This window comes from Pristiophorus japonicus, chromosome 22 (assembly GCF_044704955.1).
Source record: "Pristiophorus japonicus isolate sPriJap1 chromosome 22, sPriJap1.hap1, whole genome shotgun sequence".
NCBI classification, from domain to species: Eukaryota; Metazoa; Chordata; class Chondrichthyes; family Pristiophoridae; genus Pristiophorus; species Pristiophorus japonicus.
The window spans coordinates 28518901-28543551 of record NC_091998.1 but is presented as its reverse complement, the minus strand read 5'-3'; the positions used below and the strand labels follow the sequence as shown (position 1 = coordinate 28543551).

At 42.9% G+C, this 24651-nt stretch overlaps 1 protein-coding gene and 1 long non-coding RNA gene across 2 annotated transcripts in view; one reads left to right on the top strand and one right to left on the bottom strand.

Moving 5' to 3' along the window:
- ldb3a (LIM domain binding 3a) overlaps positions 1-24651 on the top strand; it is a 185883-nt gene that overhangs the window by 119778 nt on the left and 41454 nt on the right. The window contains 2 exon segments of the mRNA XM_070865843.1: positions 8605-8786; positions 11623-11682. Of these exon segments, the coding sequence (XP_070721944.1) occupies positions 8605-8786; positions 11623-11682 (242 nt within the window).
- Positions 20400-24651, bottom strand: part of LOC139234931 (uncharacterized) — a 91256-nt gene continuing 87004 nt past the window's right edge. The window contains exon 9 of the long non-coding RNA XR_011588367.1: positions 20400-20609. This is a non-coding gene — a long non-coding RNA (uncharacterized lncRNA). The remainder of the gene's footprint in view (positions 20610-24651) is intronic.

Below are 24651 nucleotides of genomic sequence, written 5' to 3'. Positions count from 1 at the left end.
ATCCACTGGTGCCCTGGATTGCAGCAGCTGTAGAATGCCGGTTTAGTGTATTTTGTCCCACCTCCTCTCCCTGCTTCCTCCCCCTGCTGTGATAGGTGCTGCTCAACTCCCAATCTCAGCCAGGTTGCCTGTCCACAGAAAGGGCATTGTTCCTGAGACATGTACCCAGCTCCGCAGAACCCTCTGAGTGGCATGAATTGGGGTTCAACACCAGATCTCCCAGCCACCCTCTCAGGCCGAGGTGTTGGAGTCAAACCAAAGGGACAATAGCTATTCATTAAAATAGTGGCTGGTTTGTGTGATTATAATAACAGAAGAAATAGGAGCAGGAGTAGGCCCTGTGGCCTCTCGAGCCTGCTCCACCATTCAATAAGATCATAGCTGATCTGATCTTGGCCTTAACTCCACTTCCCTGCCCGCTCCCCATAACCCTTGACTCCCTTATCGTTCAAAAATTTGTCCATCTCCACCTTAAATATATTGAATGACCCAGCCTCCACAGCTCTCTAGGGCCGAGAATTTCAAAGATTCACAACCCTCTGAGAGAAGAAATTCCTATCCAGTTTCCGTTTTAAATGGGCGACCCCTTATTCTGAAACTATGCCCCTTAGTTCTAGATTCCCCCACGAGGGGAAACATCCTCTCTGCATCTACCCTGATATTAGAAGACAGCCATTTTCAGTTTACAGATATGAATGAGCTTAGTTTTCAGAATTTGCTCAGGAATTCTATGATCCCATGACTATGGGGAGAGCGAACCTCTCTGTGCCACAGCTTCACGCAACCCATTGAATTATTGCCACAAGAAAATCTTTTTTCAGCACATTCAGAGCTTCCTGTACATGCAGCCTGTGTGTCTGTCTGTGTATGTATGGCTGTATGTGCGCGGCGCGGATCTACGCAGAGAGCTGACGGTGTTGGACACCGTGGAAGGGGCGGTTTCCCCTTCACCTCACGCCCATGCATCAGGTGTCAGTCAGAGGTTAAAGGTCAACATGTGCTTGTTTTTTTGCAGCCTTAACCCTGGAGAATAGGCTGTGGGCCTTGTCCATCAATGGAAATTTGAGGCCTAGATAGATTTTAGATGGGACTTAAAAGTCCATATTATGAATGAGATTCTTACTAAAAATCATCGTGTTATTGTTTTTTTAAAAAAAACAGATTTTGGGCACAGGCTTCAATTTGTGTTGAAAGACTCCATGTTGCTGCCATAGAGTCAGCGATAACTGGCGCGTGTATTCCACGAGCATGAATTCCATGCATTCGCCACCACAGGGTTAAATGTAACAGTCAGTCACTGAAATCTCTCTTTGAGAAGAGCCTGGTAAAGCCAGAACCTGCCAGGTACAAAAGAAATGGTCCACCACTTGAACAAGCACAAGAAATAAAAATGGGCCCCAAGTTTCAAGTGTGATTATCGTATAAAAGAGTTATTATGTCAGGATCATACTTCTCAAACTGTGAGAAAAATACTTTAGAAACATAGAAACTAGGTGCAGGAGTAGGCCATTCGGCCCTTCTAGCCTGCACCGCCATTCAATGAGTTCATGGCTGAACATGCAACTTCAGTACCCCATTCCTGCTTTCTCACCATACCCCTTGATTCCCCTAGTAGTAAGGACTTCATCTAACTCCTTTTTGAATATATTTAGTGAATTGGCCTCAACAACTTTCTGTGGTAGAGAATTCCACAGGTTCACCACTCTCTGGGTGAAGAAATTCCTCCTCATCTCAGTCCTAAATGGCTTCCTCCTTATCCTTAGACTGTGTCCCCTGGTTCTGGACTTCCCCAACATTGGGAACATTCTTCCTGCATCTAACCTGTCTAACCCCGTCAGAATTTGAAACGTTTCTATGAGGTCCCCTCTCATTCTTCTGAACTCCAGTGAATACAAGCCCAGTTGATCCAGTCTTTCTTGATAGGTCAGTCCCGCCATCCCGGGAATCAGTCTGGTGAACCTTCGCTGCACTCCCTCAATAGCAAGAATGTCCTTCCTCAGGTTAGGAGACCAAAACTGTACACAATACTCCAGGTGTGGCCTCACCAAGGCCCTGTACAATTGTAGCAACACCTCCCTGCCCTTGTACTCAAATCCCCTCGCTATGAAGGCCAACATGCCATTTGCTTTCTTAACCGCCTGCTGTACCTGCATGCCAACCTTCAATGACTGATGTACCATGACACCCAGGTCTCGTTGCACCTCTCCTTATAGTATAACATTCCTCTGAGGTTCCCACACTGCATTGATATCTGAAACGGGGTTTTGCCTGATGCTGCGGTGACAGTGCCATCACTATGGTAACAGTTTACATGGTGTAAGTCCTTGGAATAATTGTGGGATCTCCCATGTGGATGGTCCATTGAAGCCTCTCGAATGGTTGACAATGTGATTTTCTCTGTAGACCAGGGATTAGTATTGCAATTCTTTAATTTTGATTGGCAGAGCAGTGTTTTATTCTAATTGTATGTTGCTTCTCTTTCTCCATCCCCATCCCCCAACCCCACCCCCACCCCTCACTCACCCCCTCCACCATTCCCATTTCTAACACACAACTGTCATTGTCATTTTTTTGTTACCTGTCAATCAAACCAACCTACCTCCTAATAATCACGGATACCAATGATCAATGCCCTGGTGGTGTTTGATCATGTGACCCTCAGTGGCCCTGAACCTCCATTTGCGTAAGTAGGTCCATCTTTCGTAACCAGACTATCGTTTCTTAACCAAATCTGTACTAAACTCACCTGGGCCAGAGACACCATTTCAATCTCACACACACACACACACACGAGGTGGGAGTTTCCCTTTCTTGGTTCCTTGCCATTTTACATTGAAATTGTGTCGAGACATCTTCATTTTTGGTTTTGTACTTTTATTTAAAAAAATTCCAGGAATGGTTTGTAAAAGTACTTCACCTTCCTCACCCCCCGCCAACAACAAATACATTCAGACAGTGATCGTCTGTTAGACTGTTAGATGATCAGACCTGTGCCAGCATCAATACCTTTGGGAGATGGTGCTCAACCTCAGCTGCCAGCTGTTTAATGCTGGTCACAGTAGTTGTAATCGAATGGACACAAGGAACCCTGGTGTCACGTGAAGTAGTGTGGCACTGCTGCCAACCAGTCATGGTCTTATGCCTGGGCAGCCTGTTGCACTAGCTCACCTGGAAGCTTGCATTATAGAGAGGGTGCTCACTCCGTGTATAAAAAGGCGATTAGACTAAGACCATTGGCAATTCTTTCAGAGGAGGGCAGGTTAACGGACTGGAAGAGGCAGCAGCTTTAGCCACATTGTGCTAACCCGAGTCCATTGGGTTTGGCTGAGATGGGATTGGATCTCAAAGTTCTTCTATCATCCTTATTAGTATCAGCTTGAAGTTTGGGTGGGGTAGGGGGTGAGATCAGTCTGTCCGTGCCTGAGTGAGGTGCTGCAATATAAAGCAAACCTCTGGTTGGTTATCCGATAGTATGAGGGCATTGTGTGCAGTTGCCTCTCATTATGTGTTTCCCTAAACCCTCAAAATGGGACATAGATGGAACATCATCAGTTATTTGTGTTACCTACAGGCCATGTTTCATATAGACTATGTTTCAGAATTGTACTTTTTTAGAGGCATTGTTTTCACATTGCAATAAGATCTGATTCAAAAAGATTTGGATTTTGAACCATCAATGGCAAGTAGTTTCATGTAAATAAACATAAAATAGCTAGCAAGGAATTAGAATATGGGTTGGATGGAGCAGCCATGCAGCATATTAATTTGGAAAGTGAATTCCTGCTTATTGTTGTGGAAGTCATCAGCCCAGTTTACCACTACAGTGAGCTAGGCGAACAAGGTGTTGGGTTGCATTTGTAGCGGGGCAGTATGCAAATCAGAAGAAACTAGTAGATGTGAGAAGATGAAAGAGGCTTAGATCAGCCAGTTGAGAACAGGTTTGCATCTGGAGTATTGCTTGCATACCATGGGACAGATGTTCTAGCCCAAGAGAGGATGAAGGGTAGGGCAACAAAGTTCATCTTTGGTCTCGGGGAATTTGAAGTATAAGGAAAGGTTAGTGAAACTGGGCATGCTTTTATCAGAAAAGAGATATGAAGGAACAAAGTTGATCATGGCATTTAGATCCCACTAACAAAAGATTTCTGGGAATCCTAGAAGAAAACAGAGAATTCAGATCAATCTATTTCATGCATGATAATAGACTAATGGAATAAGGTATCAGTGAAATCAATCGTATAAATGGGCCAGAGAGGTAACTAGATATGTTTGTAGAGATGTGGTGAGAAGTTGGATTCCAGCTTAACTTGGTGGGCTTGTCAGATCAAATGGTCTTTCCCAGTTCCTAAAATGTCCTACATTCCTAAAGCATACCTTCAACACACTATTGGATGGGTTCAAATACTGTCCTGAAAAATTATGGTATATGAGTTATTGTTCCAGGAATTTTTTTGCACCTGATTTAATTTGGTAAAAATCTGTGTAAACCTAAAATGCTGATGTCTGCCCTTAAAGTTCTCCCCCATGCTGCATGGAATGTGGAATTGAGTGTGCAATATATACTCGTACATTAAAACCATTGAGCTAGTCTATAGGTTGTCCCTGGACTCTTGACTCACTTGCAAAGCCAGAAATTCATTTGTTTTTGATGTTTGCTAACCTGAGCTAATTACCACGGTCAATGTTTTGTGTCGTGGTTTAGAAACTACCTGTGAGAAAATTAACTTTTGTATAATTACAATTGCTCTGATGTTTTGGAGTGGACTATAATCAGGAATGCACTCAAGAATGTCTTGAGTAAAAGGGTGGAGCCTGTTTTATTGGAATGTCTTGTGCAACCAATGTTCCAGGTTGTTTAATCGTAAGGTTGTGTACCTGAGGGGGACAAACGCCACAGTACATTTACCCCAGAAGAGACTGTAAGTTACCAATTGGCAGAGCTGTGCTTTTAGACTGACATTTGCAAAGAAAAAGTTTCAATGTTGTCAAAAAGGACAACAAGGATGATCAAAGAGACACCGTTGCCTAAAATGCAACAAGATATCACTGGGAATCTGTAATGTCACAGATAGATACATTGGGGAGAGGGGAAGGGGTCATGTAGGAGAGATGTAAGATGGTTGGAGTCTGAAAACTTGAATTGGGGCGGTCCTACCTAACCACAAAGGAATTTCCTTTGCAAATTACTCTGTTATATATATATTTTGGAAAGAGGATGTTATTCCAATATCACTTAGTAATTCTATTGACATCTACTTAATGGAAGTGAACTATATTTCTGTGAAATATGTACAGCGAATAAAGTAAAACCAATTGCGAGGTTGTTTACGATCTGCTCCTGTGTACCTGCTGGCTTTCTCGTCGGCGATGTTCCCTGATGACTGGGATAGTGACGAGGCTTCACTGTGGTGCTATCAAACCATTGCGCTGAACAGTTTTATAATGAAATCTTCAGACAAGAGGTCAGCTTTTTTTTTTCTGCTGCCATTGACCCTTCCAGAGGAAGCCACAGACACTCCCATCAGACTGACATGTGCCCCAACAGACTGATGGTGAAGCCTGTGTGGGCATGAAGAGGCAGCAGCTGGGCATTGCCAATAGCCAGCTGGACTTTAGGCAAAAGTGATTAAAGAAAGGAGGTGACAATGAAAGTAATCTTCAGAATGCAAAACCTGTGCTGGTTAGACGTACTGAGTAACGGGCACTGAGAGTGAGGCGGTGTGTGTTTCTTATACATCTTTGAGGACAGGTCACTAGAGCACAGGGCTATCTATCTGAGGTCCAGCCTGATAGTGGACTGGGTGTGAATTATATAGCGAAACAGATGTTTGAAGGATGACACTGAAGATTTAAAACTTGTAGCCTGTTCTCATTTGGGTCGTATTGCACACACTGCCTTGACCACATGATTGATAGCAATTCTTCTTTTCTACCCATTTACTGACTGTTGGCTGCAAAGGAAGGTTTGGCTGGGTGACGTGTACATTAAGGTTGCATTGACTGCCGATTGTCCCAGCACTTGATGGAATCTAATTTTATTTTCTGTTTTGGAAGTTCATGTGATATTTCAGTCCTGATTCTCAGCCCGCTAGCGATTGTAAAATACCGACTGGTTTTCATTTTTGTTGTCTCGGTACTTTTCTTCACGGTTCCAGCTTGTTGGAAGTGTTATTAATGACCCTTGTCCTAAAAAGCCGAGACTGGCACTATTTGTATTATTTCATGGTCCTCTTTACTGCACAGGTAACCGCCTCTCAGTCCGACCCAGCAACTTTGCAGTCCACTTTTAACTTCAATACTTAGCGCAGTTTAAAAGTTACATTATTACTGTACTACAAACTCTGTATTCAATTTAGTTGTCTCCTATGTACTGGGATTTTTATCATCCAGAATAATTTGTGTTCCCAGGCACAGAATATCATGGCCTGGTTCAGTTTACAAGCCTCACTTACACATATATGATCGCGGCCCAAATTATAGGTGAACAAAACTGCACTATGTGGAAGGGAGCAAATTTGAACATGAGTTGAGGCTGGAATCCAAACTCCTAATCTCTGGGTTGACGGCAACTTATTTTCTTTGCCAGTGGGTTGTTTTGCCTTCAGGAACAAAATGGAAGTGTGCTGGATGAACACACTGGAGAGGCAGCATCATGATGACACAAATTCTATTTCTTATCCACTAGGGAAATCGAGGGATATGGGGATAGGGCAGGAAAGTGGAGTTGAGGTAGAAGATCAGCCAGGATCTTATTGAATGGCGGAGCAAACTTGAGGGGAGGGATGGCCTACCCCTTTTTCCTATAGAATCCCCCCCCCCCCGCCCCAACTCAAGAAAGGGGGAGGGTCACAAAATGACCTGCGGTGACAGGTCCAAAGAGTGCAATTGGTGTCTGGACGCTGGATATGATTGGTTAGTTGCTCGCCGTGCTCTTGTCCCTGCTCATTGGCACCTGCAGGATTGGCAGGGAGTTGTCAAGATGAGCATGTTATCTGTGAGCATCCATAGGTATCTAGAAGAATGCGCCCATTTTGCTAGGATTTGTCTTTAAAGCTGCCTGCAGTCACCTGAAGAGCCCCAATCCCGGAACTGGCCAACTGGTGACCCACCAGTGATGTGGAGGTGAGTACCTAAATAAAAATATTTCAAAGGTTGACTTAATATAAAGTTAGCTCACACTCCACATTACCTTTTCATTTCCTATCATCTCTTCCATATATTCTCATCTTTCTTCCCCCCTCGCTCTCCAATCCTCCCGTTACCTTGGCAACTGAGTAAGATGACCAACTCACTGCTCCACAACCACCATCAGAAGTGCCGCTCTGTACTAAGCTCACAGAAAGCACCATTTAGAGACAACAGATTCCCTGTCCCTCCCTTCCTCCAGTGGCTCCACTCAGCCTATCACCTGCCCACTAGACGTACTGCCCATTTAACAGTCGGCTGCCACTGGGACTTGACTCTGTGTACGGTGTGTGAAATGAGGGTGTTCACCACAGTCATTAGATGTGAAGTAATTGAATGGAACCACGGCTGTTGTAGAAGTTTAAACTTGTGCGTATACAAATTGTAGAGAACGGAAAAGAAAGCCGAATGCCTCCTTTTTTTTAAGGTGGGGATTATATTGAGAGAAGAATTGGAATATCTCTCCTGGGACCAGATATATAAGAATATTGGTGTACAACATTTTTGGGGAGGAATAAGTATATTATCTTGAAGATTTCCTCCCTCCCTGTCTAGGGGCACCCCTACTGCTACCCTAGGAAGTATCCGCCGCCTCAGCATCGACCAGCGTTTCCTGGTCTGTGCTTAGCGGCACAACCAGCCAGTGCTTTCACCCTTGGAACCAATAGCAAAGGGAGGGTGAGATCCACCTTCAATCTGAGCTGAGTTTCTTTAGCTGCCATTTGGTTTGTTTAATTCCATTCTTGGCCCTTCTGTAGGTTTTCTGAATGGGCCATGAATGTATTGATAAACCATTGAGAACTCTACCACACGTCCACCAATAAACACCACCCGATTCCAACACACCTGGATACCTTTGGATTTTAGACGTTAGTTTAAGCTTGCTGAATTTCAAAATCTAGAATATTTTATTGATTCTCTATCAAAGTTTGCACATTTGTACTTTTAAAACATGCATTCTGTGCAAAGCAGATGAATGGTAGGGTAATGTGCTTAAGTTGGAAGATACAATGTCTCTGAGCATCCCAGAGCAAGTGACAAACATCGGTTGCCTGCTTTAACTGGAGGGCAGCAACCCCAGGGTACCATTGAGGTCCTCCCAGTGACCAGCACAGGCCTTAGGAGAGCTTCCCCATCATTCCTGTTGGCTTCAGTTGGGAAACCCCTTGGGGGAGAGATGATGGGAGAACATGCCAGGGTTCTGAATTCTTGCCACAAAAAAAAGATTTGTTATCAACCAAAGGAAATCTACAGACCCTTGGAACTGGGTGTCCAAAGGAGAGCTAGAAAATGTCTTGTTGAATCTGAATAGAGTCCACTACAGACCTATGGCGGATGGTGGGGAGTCACGGTGATAGGCTGGGGGGAGGGGGGGTTAGGAAGTGTCATTGTAAAATGAAACTCTTTCTGTTATTGCAGTAACCTACATGTTAAAGATGCTCCAGTCGATAGTGCCTCTCCAGTCTACCAGGCTGTCATTCGTAACACTAACAAGCCCCCGCAGACTCACCAGCAGGAGCTGGATGAGTGGACCCGCAGGGCTGCCAATTTGCAGTCCAAATCTTTCCGGGTCCTTGCTCAGATGACGGGAACGGAATACTGTAAGTATAAAAAAGCTTTCATTCTGTTGGGTTAAATGGGGAGAAGTGAGTGGTGCACTGAATTAGCCTGCTACCCCATTACTAATGAGAGCTGGAGTTAGATCCGGCCCAGACTGGTGAGAGGAAAGTCTCCGCTCTTTCTGCAGCTCCTAAGTGAGCTCCTGTAGTATTAACCCAGTGCTCACTGGGTACACTGAATCAGCCTGTGACTGACACCAGATGATCAGTCTCACTATGGGAAACTGTGTAGTAGGGGGTGCTTTGATGAGGTTGGCATTGAAGCAGATTAACAGGCAGAGTAGAGGGAGCTTTACTCTGCAGCTAACCTTTACTGCAACTGACCCAGAAATGCTTGATGGGACAGAGAAGAGGGAACTTTACTTTGTGCCTGATCTGCAAGTGCTTGATTTACAAGTGATGAGGGAGTTTTGCCTTTGATCTAACCCACACTATACCCGACCCGGGGTGCTTGATGGGGCAGTGTAGAGGGAGCTTTAATCTGCACTTTACCTGGGACTTCCCGATGGGAACTTCAACAATGTCTACTGCCGTAAGCTGGTCACATCCTTCTTCTAAGATCTCTGGAAATGTTTATTGGTTAAATGAAAAACACCAAATGATTATCCTAAACTAGTGGATTTTTCTGTAACACTTTCTAAGGGATGTACCAAATATCCCAGAGGAAGGAGAATGGGAACACATTGGCTGATATCTGGCACCAGTGTTACATTCAAACGATCTTATGTACAACAGTTTTGATTGCTGAAATGTTGTTTTGCCAGGCTGGCAGGAGTTTAAGGCATCTTCTGCCACCTCAGCAAAACGGACTTGCAGATGTATGAATGTACACGCCCATTCTATTCATCCAGGAGGCCAGTGCTGCTCCAGGCTACTCTTGTTCAGTTATCGCGGTAGAAGAAAGGGACTAAGGAATATTACAAAGTGGGGGAGGGAGAGTTGAAATTGAGGGGCTGAAACCAAGACCGAGATCAATAGATTTTTGAATATTAAGGGAATCAAGGGATATGGGGACAGTGGAGTTGAGGTAGAAGATCAGCCATGAGCTTACTGAATGGCGGAGCAAGCTCGAGGGGCCGAATGGCCGACTCCTGCTCCTAATTTATATCTTATGTTTTTATGTAAACTGTGTTTTGGCTCCATTTGCTCATCTCTTATCTGGATGCATGAGTGTTACATGAGCATCAACATCTAACCACTGCATATATAGAGGTCATTGACAGTTAGGGCCCCAGTACAGTTCCAGCATGGATCCCTGTGACCAGCCACATTGCAGCAGATGTACCATTCCTGCTGTGATGTGATGTGGTGCAGATTGACATTGAGCAGAGTGCACAGGTGAGCAGGCATTGAGGGAGTTTTAACAAATGAATAATAGAGGAATGATATCAGCGGGAGAAAATTACAGGTTTGCTCTTACTGCCCACTTTGATGTCAAAATTCTGAAATTGCAATTTTTCCCCACCCAAAAATCAGTTTTAAAAATCGTGAAATATGTCAGATTTAAAGTTAAAGAGCTGGTTATAAAGTGATTAGTTTATAAATATTCTTCTCCTTCGCCATCTCTCTCACCACTCTCTTGTCATACACAGGTCTCCAAGTTAACAGTGTAATATATTCTGGGCACCCTTTATTTTATCAAGTGTATATTTTTTAAAATGTCCATCACCCATTCTGAAGGTTAAATTTTGTTGTATACCACCCAAAAAAAATCCACTTTAGTGAAAACAGAAATGGAAAACTTCTGTAAAACTGCAAGAGTAAATCCTACATCTGTGTGTCTGATCTAATGGTCCCATTCTAATATGCATCATGAATTTTTCACCATGAAGTTCTGATCTTAGATCTTCTCCACTTCCCTTTTTAAACAGAAATGTGAAGCCTTCATAGGAATCTTGGGCTTGTTTCTAATGGAGCTGGCTGGTGCAATGCAACTGCTAAAGCCTGGCTTCAATACAGCCCAGGACGAGAGTAAAACGGTCATCCCTCTCTGTTGATTAGACACTACCATTTATCCAGTGTCAGCTGTGGCTCAGTGGGTAGCATTCTCACCTCTTAGTCAGAGGGTTGTGGGTTCAAATCTAAGCTGACACTCCAGTGCACGTCTGAGGGAGTGCTGCACTGTCGGAGGTGCAGTCTTTCGGATGAGACGTTAAACCAAGGCTCCGTCTGCTCTCTCAAGTGGATGTAAAAGATCCCATGGCGCTATTTAGAAGAAGAGCAGGGGAGATATCCCCGGTTTCCTGGCCAATATTTATCCCTCGATCAACATTAAAAAAATGATCTGGTCACTATCACATTGCTGTGGGAGCTTGCTGTGCGCAGATTGGCTGCCGCGTTTCCTACATTACAACAGAAAGTACTTAATTGACTGGAAACTACTTTGGGATGTCCTGAGGTAGTGAAAGGTGCTATATAAATGCAAGTCTTTTTTGTTTTTGTTTTTATCCTCTTGGATTCAAATCTAGCTCAGCAAGGTACAGGGTTTAGTTTAGTTTTTCATCCTTTGGTATTGCTGTAAGATGCCAGTAACGGTATTCACCAAACCGAACCTCAGCTGCTCTCTTTGAAGATTTTGTAATCTCTTCCCTGTTGCTGCCAAAGCTTTGCCTGTGTTGTGATTTGACAGTGAGTAGACCTATCTCTGGGGTTAAGTTTCAGATGGAGACTGAAGTCTCAGACGTTTAGATCTTCTCATGAAGTCCCCTCGGTAAACAGACCATTAGAATCCCCGTTTAACTTGGAGCCCTGTGGATATCAAAGTGCATGAGCCTGTTTCCTTGGGCATGGTCATTCATTTACATCTTCTGTTTTGCAGTGCAAGATCCAGATGAGGATGCTATGAAAAGATCAAGGTAGGCTTCTAGCAACAGCAGCAGTCATTTGGCCTACTTAACACATACTCCAGACATTTACTGTTAAACACATTAATACAATACACTTAACCCTCAGCGTTAGTTAATTTTAGAAATGTGGGGTTATTAAGATAACAAATAGTTAATTTCAACCTTTGGTTGACAATTTTGAATTTGGACAAAGAATATTCTCCATCTAGCTCTGCTTCCAACCGACATCCAGGGCTCTGTAGGAGCGGGTATATGTCGACAGTTACAGGGGATAGTTCTCTGAGTACACGTTGTTTCATGGGCTGGTCCTAGTTTGGTAGACCACAATGAGGCTTTGGTATTAAAATGTGGTGCTACCCAAATGATCTTCCCCCCGCCCCCCCCCCCCCCCCCCACCGCCCCAGAGAATGTGTCTATCAAATCTACACTAATGAGTAGGCTGCTTTGATTTCATATGTAGTTTCCTAACACAGAAAGGACAAAGTTCTTTTGATGTGCAAAGGGTTGCCATGTTAAGGGTCTTAATGCTTCACAAACCAAAGTGCAAAGCAGCTTCCTCTTTGTTGTCATAGCAACAGATCAATTGGGAATTTTAAGTCTTGTCATTTGGGTAATGGTTTGTGTGTTATACAGTTATAAGGTCAGGAGAGTGGAGGCCGTATTCCCTAATCCCTTACTCTTCTCCTCCTCTCTCTCTTTCTCTTTCTCTATGCCACAGGGAAAAGTTTGAACATGAAGTAAAAGGTCCACGCTTTGCCAAATTGCGCAATTGGCATCATGGTCTGTCTGCACAGATCCTTAATATTAAAGGTTAAACTGCCCACGTGTAATAAGAAACTTCAAGATAGAATTACTAAACAAAGAAAAAGAGCATATTACTGTCATAGTGGCTATAAAAAAAGTAGTGTGAGAACATCGAATCTTCTTAAAACAAGTTAAACAAAGTGCTTGTTGAGTGTCCTTAGCCTTGTATCCCTCCTCTGTTGTAATGTAGTGCTCCTAGCAGCACAGTACTTCTCCATGTATGAAGGTTTCTCTGCCAATAAAATGCTAAAAGTCCTGTTTCTGTATAAAGAGTCAGCTTCTGTATCTCTGAATTCCTTTCAAAGAAATGTTAAGGAATTAATAAACTGTTAGCTTAGTGTTTGAGAGAGTGTAGTTTGAAAGCACTGTTGCTTCTCGATGATGGAAGTCTAAAAGGTGCGTGCTGTCTAGCCTGAGGGAATGCTCGCATAGGTCAGACGATGAGATTTCGAGAGAGGTTTGAAGAAAATGGGGAATGATTTTCCGGGACATATATTAATGGACAACACATTACCTCACATTGGAAAGCTGAATTAGTTTATTTTACCAAATCACAGGTAGTTACCTAGAGATTGCTGAACAGATTATCGATGTGGGCTATGAAACATCTCTGATTAAAACCTTGGTCTTATTTACTGCTAGTGCCCATCACTACCAAAACCCTGACCCACAATCCCTTGCCCTGCCCAAGCCCTACAGGAAATAAGCAGATATCTGTCCGTGATTAATTAACCAATATTTTCAGGTGCAACTATTGGACGTCCATTGTTGAATGCTCCTCATCAGTCCTCATTCCCACCACATAGTCCAAGTCCTTGCAGATGTCGAGCACTATTCCCGTAATATTCTATTTAAATAATTGTTCTGTTATTGCTTAGCTTCTCTCACAAAGCAGCCCTGCATGACAGGAACTTCCATTTTTAGTTTGGGTTTCTGATTAGATTCAGATTCTGGGATAAGTACGTTTAAAGTTGAGACGTGGGACTGAAAAGGGAAACCTGGAAGCGCCTTGAATAATTTGGGCTAAATCCCGCCATGTCTGGGTACGGTGCAGTGCATTTGGGACATGAGAGCTATGTCCCCTGACCCAAGGTCAGTGAAGGCAGAAGCAAACAATGCTCCCAGTCAATTGATTGACCAATGAATCCAAATCCCCATTAGACGGAGGGTTTTTCTTCTGGACAGTGAAGGTGAGGGGCTATTACATTGAATTTAGATGAATGTTACACTTATGCAAACAGTCTTTCTGAAATTACTTCCAGTAACCAGATTAGACAAAATTATTTCGGGGTAATTTTATTGTGTGAGCATTCCTTCAGAAGGCAGGTAATTGCAAGTATTTCATCAAATTATTTAACTTTTGGAGGAAAGATGTAAACTTTAGATAGATTGAGCTGAAAATAAATGAACGAATTGGGATGGAGAGATTTGTGTAAAGACTGTGTCTGATATTTATAACACATCTCGCAGGGATTTTGCAAAGAAAATTCTGGAATGAGAGTTCTGGAATATATTTCCACTCTTTCCCTGTTTCTCCCTTTAAGAATATAGAAGCAGGAGCAGGTCCTACGGACAATCATGGCTGATAATCAACCTCAACTCCACTTTCTGCCTGATTTCCATATCACTTGATTTCCCTAGAGTCCAAAAATCTATCTATCTCAGCCCTGAATATATTCAGAGACTTCTCTGCTGAAGGTGCTGATTTGTGCTGTGGTTCACTGCTCCTTGTGCCCATAGTGCTCTGATAACTCATCTAAGTGGTAATTTTTCAGGGCTGAGCCTCAACAATGATTGCCAGCAAGCGATTCAACTGTGGGGCCGAGGGTTTCCTCCTGACACTCACATCCGTGCACCTTGCAGCCTGGGTCGCTGGACGGTAATCGGGAGAGGGAAGCCGAACTGCAGATTTTTTTTCCTGCCCCATACCTCACTTCCCCACCCTTCCCTGACCCAACACCACTGAGACAGCCATCATCGAGCTGCGATCAGCTAACTCCACACTTGACCCAGTGCTGATCTGTACAGGTGATATTCACACTGCATTTTTGCAATTGCACGGTTTTGATTGCGACAAGGAGAAAACAATATTTTTTTAAAGAATTGTAAAGCAGACAACTCCATGTTTCAAGAAACAAATGTCCCCCCCATTTGAAAAATAAGTTTTTGAAAATTTTTGCAAAATATGAGTGGGGTGTGTTATATTTTGCTTTTTTAAAAAAAAAAGTCACTGCCTTGTAGTGGTGATTTGGGACCTTGAGTAAATGGCACTGGGGTCTGAGGCGTATCTGAAGTTTGCCATAGTCCCTGACTGTTCCGGATGACCGTGGCCTGTTAATATGATTGTTTGTGAATGATTTGAGCCGAGTGGACGAGGGTTGAAACAGGTTGGAGACAAGTAATATATAAAATTTGGGTTCTGGTGTAGTGAGATTGTTTGGTGAAAGGCAGGGTGTGATCATTTGGTTCCTGTATTCTGTGCTTGGCTGCTTTGGTTTGCGATTTCTCTGTATATACCAGCACTTTTTCTCTGAAATAAAACAAAAATCAAGTTTGAAAAATACAATTAGCTCCTCTTCCAGTCTCTTTCTGTAGTGATTAGCTCTGGCACTCAGATGCTCACTAAGAATCACCATCCCATTACTGAAGTCGGATTGTTCAGCAGTCGCATTGAAGAGACAGTACCTGGGTTGGGAGCTGCAATGGGGTTGCACCTAATTGTGGAGAAGATGAAGCCACCACAGCCACACTAATAGATGACTTAAGAGGGTAGACATTCCAATTGGCAGATTTTCTGTACATATGCTACACAGACTCGTACCATAGTACAGTGTGCTTTATTTTTACATGTGGTTTAAACCGTTTCACTGCTTCATGTCAATGTTATAAAAATAATAGTACGACTGCATTAAATCTTCGTACGTAAATGTCGCTAATCAACATTTCTACCATTTCTGTCACTACTGGATGCAAAGAAGGTTGAAGGCCTAATGTCCTAAGATCAGAAACTAGGCCTCCCTCGTCCTCCTCTCCCCCAGGAAAACGTAGGTTCTCAAAGTTCTCCCAACCTTTTCTTAATATTGTAGCGATTGGATTATTCCATTTCTCAAAGGAAATCAGTACCAGGCCCTTAACACAGGCTTGAAGCAATGCTGGCAGACATTGTTTCATTAGGATGGTAGCTTGGTTGAATGTTCGATTGCAGTTTACCTGTACCATTCTATGAGCCCAAGTGAGAGATGAGTAATGCTGGTCATCCCTGTGTGCCTGAGCTCTAGAGAATCTCCACTTACGGTCCACTGATTTTCAGTTTAAAGTGGTAACTATGGTGGCCAGTAAGGTGGACTTTGGTTTTTCCATATGATGTGGCTTTAAATCTAGAAACCAGGGGATATTTCAAGATTAATTTATTGATATAAGACTTGGTGTAAGTAGGCTGACACAAAGAGGTACTGTCTCTTTAAAATGCATTAGAACTGAAATATCGACCAGTGTTGCGCACAAACATTAGTGTCAACCTGACGGTAAAATAATTGCCCTGTTGGCACAATGAAGGACTGACCAAACATTTGTGTGCGTATGTATCTATCTATGTGTCCTTTTTTTTAAACACCCTTTCACATGGATGTTTTATAGGACAAGAGATGGACACTGATAAGGCAGTAGTAGGGGAGGTGATCAAAAAAGGTAAGTATTAAGACAGCAAGGCAAAAGGGGGGTTAGGAAGAAAACTCGGGTGGAAGGAGCATGGTGGTTGAAGGCTTTACCACCAGTGGAGGGAGAGGGACTTATGTCGATCAGATTAGTAAGAGCAAAAGGTGTGTGCTGGGTTGGAGGGCTAGAGAAGTTTGCAAGGTTAGGAGGAACTTGAGGGTGAGAATTTGAAATCATGACACTGGGGATAGGTGAGGACAGGAGTTTTCACGTTGAGGAGCCAGCAGATTTGTTCATGGGAATAAAGACTTGTACAGAAACCTCACCTCCTTTACAAGCTTTCTAGGGAGGGTTGGGTTAGAATGACTAGGTTAGGAAAACTTCAGCCAAACTTTACATTTCGGTTTCATTCAGATCTGACCTGCTAGTTAACTCATTATATTGTGGAATAAACATAGATTATAACCAGCAAATGTCTCTTGCCCAGTTCATGCATTGTGGTTGCATACCAGTTTTTGAGTATCACATTGGCACAGGCACACTTCTCTCTGTCGAGAGCACCTCCTCAGTACTTCCTTCCATGATCGGAATGAGACAGGAGGTCAAGAGAAGGTACTGAACTTGGAGATAATTATTGAAGTGAGCTATTACAATGACCATAGAAATTGTCCTTTCATATTGTTATAATGGCATTGCCACAGTATTTGCTGAATATTTAAAGACTTTGTTGTGAATTAATTTTGTATTCAGGACAATTGTAACAAATCATTTTGATCCTAGTCAATGAGTTAGAACTCCAAAGAATTAATAACTGAAGGTTTGTTTTGTTTGCCATGTTTGGGCAGTCCACCAATCAGAGTGCCTTTTTAAATGGTGTTTCCAGCTTGTGCATAACATGAGTCTTCAATCCAACTCCAACTTTGAGCCTGAAGCGAGCACTGAGCAGCAGTAGACTGTAGTGTAAAGCCTGGGCTATTCATGGTAGGCTTATGTGAGAATGAGTGCAGGCTTTTAAGGTTTCATTGTACATAATTCTAAATTGACATCAATCAGTCAGCAGATGATTTTGACTGACAGCAAGCTCGGGGTAACAGAACCTGAATCTAACAGCAGCGGTGAACTCCGCTCGATTCAGATAATCTGTGTTGCTGCCCTTCCTTGGTTTAAAATGCCCGATGAGAGGTTGAGATGTGGAACTGTGCTGCCAGGCCACCTGCCTGTCAGACAGGACGACTGATAAACAGACACTGTAATGTTTCCTTTCTTTTAATTATCGAATTCTTTAAAAAAAAAATGTTTTAAAGTAAATTAAGTTACCTTGAATTTATGGAAAATGAAGTTAGTCTAAAAAATATATTTTTCAAACATAACTTAATGGGAGGGGGCCCCTTCTCGATGGAGCAGCTATTTACCTCTGTGATGTTAGTCGAGACCCCGGCCACTGTTCAGTGGGGTGGCTCCCAGTTGATTTTGAAGGAGTCCTCACGCACTGAAGTGAGGCTTTGCCTTGGGTTGTGCAATATAAACACATCCCATTCACATTGAATGCAGGTTAAATATTAAACTGAGCTTCTAAAATGAAGATTGAAATGAGTAACACAAACAATTTGCACTGTAACTGAACTCCCTGTCAGGTCTTAAAGGTTTGAATGCCGGTACTGCTAGTGCTGTTTACCAATGTTTTTTAATAGCTAACCTTCAGGCCAGTGTACTTTACTGAGTGCTAAATTTCGACAGGACATTATATCAACAAAACCCAAAAACGAACGTAGTCCAATTGCTTGGCAACCATTGCCCCACATTCTGTCAGCAGCTATGGAGATGCCTCTGACCCAGGTCCTTTCTCAAGGATGCTGTCTACCAGTTAGCTAAGAAAGAAGAAAAAACTGCTTCCAAACAAGTCGTGAATAAACTTAGAGAAATTAAAGAGGTGGAGGTAGGTTTCTTAAAATCAATAAGATGGACACAAGTAAGCGATACAGGTGTGACACGTGGGCAAATAGAGTTCCTCACAATTGTGCAAATAATGTGTTCTTGAAGATTCTGTTCCATGGCGACAGCTGACCCAAAAAGATGCCTGTCAGGTAAACTGCTTGTCTGGTTGTGACATAGGGAAATATCCAATCTGCAATGGGCTGTTCCTTTTCCAAACCAAAAACTAACCCAATTTCTGCTAGATGCCTCTCCATGGCTGGGACATTCCCTCCAAGGCTGGGACACTCCCTCCATGGTTGGCTAGGATACTTACTGACCGCACGCTGTGCATGCAGGGAGTTGGTGATGTGTGTGTGTGCGGGTGATCTTTGATGCCTGATTTCTCCCAGAAGTTTTGTTTGGTTTTTTTGCCTCCATGTCATCATCAATTGCTCCATTGCCTAACATCATTGACATCTAATTAATTCATTCTACTGACACCTACCCTTCCTTCTCCCCAGAGTCAAGACCCAAAAATAGGTCGCCTCATTCTTCATATTAGCAACATTGAGGTTGCATTTGAACTATTTAATCATAGATCACTAATTTTTTTTTTAAGTTTGTCAATGTCTTGGTCACCTGTGAAGAAATAATTCTCGATCTATATAAATTTGCTCATATTTTTCCATCACATAAATTCAATATAACTGCCTCTCCATCTTCTTACCAGCTATTCTTAAAAGAATCATTAAGTGAGTTTTCAAAAATATATATCACTTTTTGTTCAAAATATATCTATTTGCTTTTTGTGTGAAAACATTTTCTTTAAAACTACTGGGACAACATAAAATGGCCACTATCATTGCCTGGGAAGCATATCATACCTTGAATACATGATCACAGGACACGGGTTATGTGAACAGCACACTACTTGTCACAGACCCAGCATGAGAAGCACTAAACTGGAGTGTTTTTGTCTTTATGCAGTTTCATACAAAAAGACATGCATGTTCTTCACTCTGATGAGTGCATGTTGTCCCAAATGGTGTTGATTGACCCAAAACTTGGGGAGCAGTAAATGCGGGGTCCTTTCTGTCTGAGAGCAGTATCTTCATCCCATCTGTCTGTGTCTGTGCTTCATTGTTCTCCTGTCTTTTTGCACTGTACTGTGTAGTTGTTGTTGTAACTTTGCAAAACCATTTTCTGTACTTGGGCTTCTAAAAGATGGCTGTTTTGCAAAGGTAGCAAGCTGATGGCACAACTCCTTAACCATCTTGTTGAAATTTCCTGGTGTAATTGCAGGCTCTTCCTTACTTTTCCATTTTAAGAAGGGGAATTCACTGAACCAATTTGAGGAAGTGAGGCCTAGTTTTTTTTTTAATTTCTGAGCTTTGAGTTGAAACGCATTGGTACAGGGTCAAGGAACCTTCACCCTGACTGACCTGTGCCAGCCTTTTCTTCAAGATGGTGCTTGGTGACCAGTATAGAAAGTGGCTTATTTCCCTCAATTTAAAAGAACTTGCCAAAAAATGTTGGGGGGGGGGGAAGCAAAAATTAAATTGATCGACGATCCAGTATGAATTCCAATAAGTGCTATTTTATTTGTTATTGCTTTAGCCTTCACCTTAGGGGAGGGGAGGGGGGCGGTTGCAAATTAGTTAGGGAAGGACGTCAGCAACAACAAAACAAAATGGCATTTGGAGACCAAGAGAGCAACTCTAGCCAAATTGCTGTGGTTTTGCTTATGTATGTAATGAAGATCATGGCAACCACTGGCAAAATATCATACAGACTTGGAGAAATGCTGATACGAATTTTAGTCTTTTGATTAAAAACAAAAGCATGGATTGGCACTATGGGGGCTGGGTTCCCGACGCTCCCTACCACCCACATGCTACTTGGAAAATTCTCCTGTGTATGACTTTCAAACTACTGCTTTGTATGCTTTCCGCTTGGCCTTCTCTGCGGTTTTTGCTCACGGTCATGTACGCTTTCTTTAAACTCCTGCAGCTCTGGCCTTGTATCTTTCTGATGCTTGTACATACTCTGTGCTTTAACAGTCTGCTTTGTGCACGTTGGAGTCATTCTGTATCTAACATTTGTCTTTAGCCTTTGCACCTCCTGTGATCCTCTCTATGGTCCTGTCTGCACTAACACGTCTTCCCCTCACCTCCCGGGAGACAGTTATTTCCCTATGTTATGACTGCAAGCAGCCTCAAATGTAGATTAAGCTATGGGTCTCGGCTGGAGCCTTCCTGTGCGTGGGACCTGCCTCTAACTGCAGTGGCTGAGAAAGACAGATATGGCTTAAACCTGCCTCTAAAATAGTTGTGAACTAAAAACAGCATGAAATAAGCTGTAATCTTAACTATCTCACCTTTCCTTTCAGCAGCTGTTGTCTCTCTCTGTAGTTTTGTCAGTTTTCCATGTAGTGAATAATGCTGGCTTTCGCAGTATCTCTTCTGTGGCCTATATGTTCTCGGGTTCATTTCTTTTCTTAGCTTATTCTTTAAACAAAAAAGCTTGCCCTCAACAGAATTCGAGCTTCTTGGAATCTTTGTCCCAGGTCTGGAGAGGTTCACAGTCACTGTAGCAAGGGAAGAAAGTTCTGTTATTTCCCAGCTCGGCCATGAGGCAAAGTAGGTAACCATATTGCGACAAGTCCATCTTGCGTAGGGTAGGATGAAGGTCGGGTAACATAGAAACATAGAAAATAGGTGCAGGAGTAGGCCATTTGGCCCTTCAAGCCTGCACCGCCATTCAATAAGATCATGGCTGATCTTTCCCTCAGTACCGCTTTCCTGCTTTCTTTCCATACCCCTTGATCCCCTTAACCGTAAGGGCCATATCTAACTCCCTCTTGAATATATCCAATGATCTGGCATCAACAACTCTCTGCGGCAGGGAATTCCATAGGTTAACAACTTTGAGTGAAGAAGTTTCTCATCTCAGTCCTAAATGGCCTACCCCTTATCCTAAGACTATGTCCCCTGGTTCTGGACTTCCCCAACATCGGGAACATTCTTCCCGCATCTAACCTGTCCAGTCCCATCAGAATCTTATGTTTCTATGAGATCCCCTCTCATCCTTCTAAATTCCAGTAAATAAAGGCCCAATTAATCCAGTCTCTCCTCATATGACAGTCCAGCCATCCCTGGAATCAGTCTGGTGAACCTTCGCTGCACTCCCTCAATAGCAAGAACGTCCTTCATCAGATTAGGAGACCAAAACTGTACACAATATTCCAGGTGGGGCCTCACCAAGGCCCTGTACAACTGCAGTAAGACCTCCCTGCTCCTATACTCAAATCCCCAAATCAGGGTAGGGTGGAATGAGTGGGGGAACCAAGACCAGGTCACGGCAGGACCACTGACGACACGTTTTTCAATTACACACCAGAGTTGATGGCAGTCATAGAAAAGTTATAGCCAAGGCATCCTATGATCTTGGATGCTTTCAAAAAGAAACTAGATGAGTACATGAGAGAAAAGGGAATAGAAAGGCTGAGATGAGGATGGGATTGGAAGAGACTCGTGTGGAGTATAAACACCAACAATGTTCCCTTTAAAGGTTATGGGGAGTGGGCAGGAAAGTGGAGTTGAGGCCAAGGTCAGATCAGCCATGATCTTATTGAATGGCGGAGCAAGCTCAAGGGGCCTACTCCTGCTCCCATTTCTTATGTATGTTCTTATGTTCCCTTTAAGTCGCGCAGCTCTCTGGACCCCCCCACGCAGCCGGCTCGGTGGCTTTTCAATGCGTAAAACCGCGCATGCATGGTATTTTAAATGGGCCATCCATCCCCTTAAAGGGCCATGTAGCCCGAAAAAAATAATTAACGGGAACATTGAACACCAGCACAGACTAGTTGGGCCAATGGCCTGTTTCTGTGGTGTATCTATTGTAAATGACCCAGACCATCCCATTCTCTTAACTACGGTGGATGAAGCTGCTTTAGAGAAATTTAAATAATAATATTCAAAATTGGGAACAAAATCTCAAGCTATATTTGACAGTTGTCAGTTACCACCTTATTCTGAAGTGGTGTGGGGGTGGTTGTGTTGGGTAAAGATTAACAATATAAACAGAGTGTGAGGAATTCTGCAGCACCAGGAAACTGGGCATCTTCTAGATCTGTATTTGTATTTAATGCAGCCTCTTGTAGGCCAGCAGAGAGATACTGCATCTCAATAGGCCAATCACAAAACACAACCAACTCCTTCATCTCAAGAGCGTGTCCCATTTTTAATTTTTTGTGACACAAGTTCATGATGAAATTGAACAAGCAAAGTTGCAGAATGTCAAGTGTCAAAATCTCCAGTGCCAGATTAAGACAAGCTCCAATGTGCCCAACAATTGGTGTCTTCCAGTACAGTATCCCATTGCCCAGTGCTACATGCCATGTAGCTTCAATTAGCCCAAGAACCAGTGAATTTGTGCTCCTAACTTAGTGCACCTGGAGCACATATTGGGAATTGAGACATGGAGTTCAGCACCCTCCACAAGAACTTCCTTTCTTGGGATACAGTTGCTCAGGTACTGGCCAGTGGCCATCCTCCATTACTTGCTTGTATGGGCATTATTCAAGTACAGCCTTTTTGACCACTGGTGCCAGCCTGATCCTAACCTCCCCAACCATTGACAAATGCCCTTTCCAGCAAGAGTCTTTAGATAGCGATCAGGAGCACTGACCCTGGCTACTCTTTAAACTTTCTTTCCCTCCCTTAAGGTGGGTCCAATTGTAGATGCCCAACTGCTGATCTGCATCTGATCAGCTAACTCAACACAAGCTGAGGGATTGATCCCAGGACCTTCTGTTGTATATGGCCCAGTACTGCACCTGGCAGTTTCTTTACCCACGAGGTTATTGGTGGTCATTGAGAACCTGAGTTACAGTTTTTAAACCAAAGTTGTGTTTTGTGAATGGTAGCTGTAGAACTCTTTGGTTCTCTAACATGTCTCCTTCTATTTGTTCCAGTTGGATATTTCAAATCGAAACTATTCAGTCATTTAACAGTAGTTTGTTTCCCATGAATTCTTTACCCATGATACAGAAGACCTTGTAAAGCAAGTGCAATTGCTTGGAAATCAGCATGACCATAGGAATCAAAATGCAGTTTCAATATTTGAAATATCCGACTGGTTTGTTGTGTTTGGTCCCTCATCCAATCAGTGTGACCTGTTTGGAAGACAGTTCAGTCTGCATAAGCAGGATTTCTGTTTGTCCTGGAATCTGTAAGACTTTAGGTGTGTTACGAGCAGATTGTCATAGTTTGTTCTTTTTAATCTGTAGAGTAACTGGTATTGTCTATTTATGTAGAGGTGTCCTGTGTTGTATCTGGCTACGTCTGTCTTCATTTAAGGCTGTTGCTAGAAAATGGCAGTTTTTCATTCTGAACAATTGTCTCGGTGAAACACTCGGCCTTGGGGCCTAAACACTTTTTCTTACTTTACTTTTAACCCCGTAAGTTCTCTAAAATATGTTGGTCTTCAAGCTGTTGATAGAGGGAGGTGTTTCAAAATAATGGGTTACAAATTGGTCCTGGGCGGTGGAACAAAATGGGCAATAGCGAATCGGAAGCCCGTTCTACTGATTTCCTTTCATATTGAAGTCAGTGGAAAAGGAAATGGAGTGGGCTGGCGAGTCACTGTCGCCCAATGTGCACTACAGCCCAAGGCCAATTTATACCCAATGTGTCTCCAGAAGATCGAATTGAGGTGCCTTCTTGACACCTTTTGTCAGCGCCTGGAATTCTAGCAACAGCCTTCTGTTTCCCATCCCCACTGTCCCTTACAGCAAAAATTGAAACTTGTTCCTACTTTAAAGTTACTTCACTTCACTCTCCCCAACATTAACACACAACCAGTTCACTATCACTTCCCTACACAACTCCATGTAGTTCACTTTAGCAATGGAGGGTGGGATTGATAGGCAGTGACCCAAAGGCCTTAATGCTGCTCGAAGCCTGAAGAATCGCTGACACCTCGATGCCTACCTTGGCTGTTGATTTTTCCAATGAATGTCATCACCGCACAAATAAAATTAGCCTAAAATATCATTTATGGTGAGTGTGTTTTTTGTGTGTCAACTAATCATGTGTTTGGTGGGTTGCATGGTATTTTAATTCATTCAGCACCCTCGCACCAGTTCACCGATTTTTATTTTGATTCACCAGTTTTTTGTTCTCCGTGGATTCAAGCACATCCCATCGCCAACTGCCAGCTATGCTGTTGAGGAACGAAAGTGTGGTTCAATACACACCTGCACTCTCACCCCCGTAAACACCCGCACTAAAACCGCCGTCCAATGCATTACTTCTATTCAGTACAACACTTGGTTTTATCTACTTTGTTACTATCAACTGACTTTAGAAAAAGCACTACTCAACAACCAAGGATTTCCTTCTAATAGTGCCGCCATACCAGTTCTTCTTTAGAGGTGCTGTCTAACTGATTTTAAACTGGCCATCTGATGTTTTAAGTGGGCTCTCTGGAAATCTCAAATATAAATGGCACATCAAAAGGTGTTTTTTTTTAATAGAAATCTTTTTGTTCCCCTTTTACATCTTGTGATGTGGAGGTGCATCATTGGAGTTTAGTCATTCTTATTATGAATTTTCAAACCATCCTTC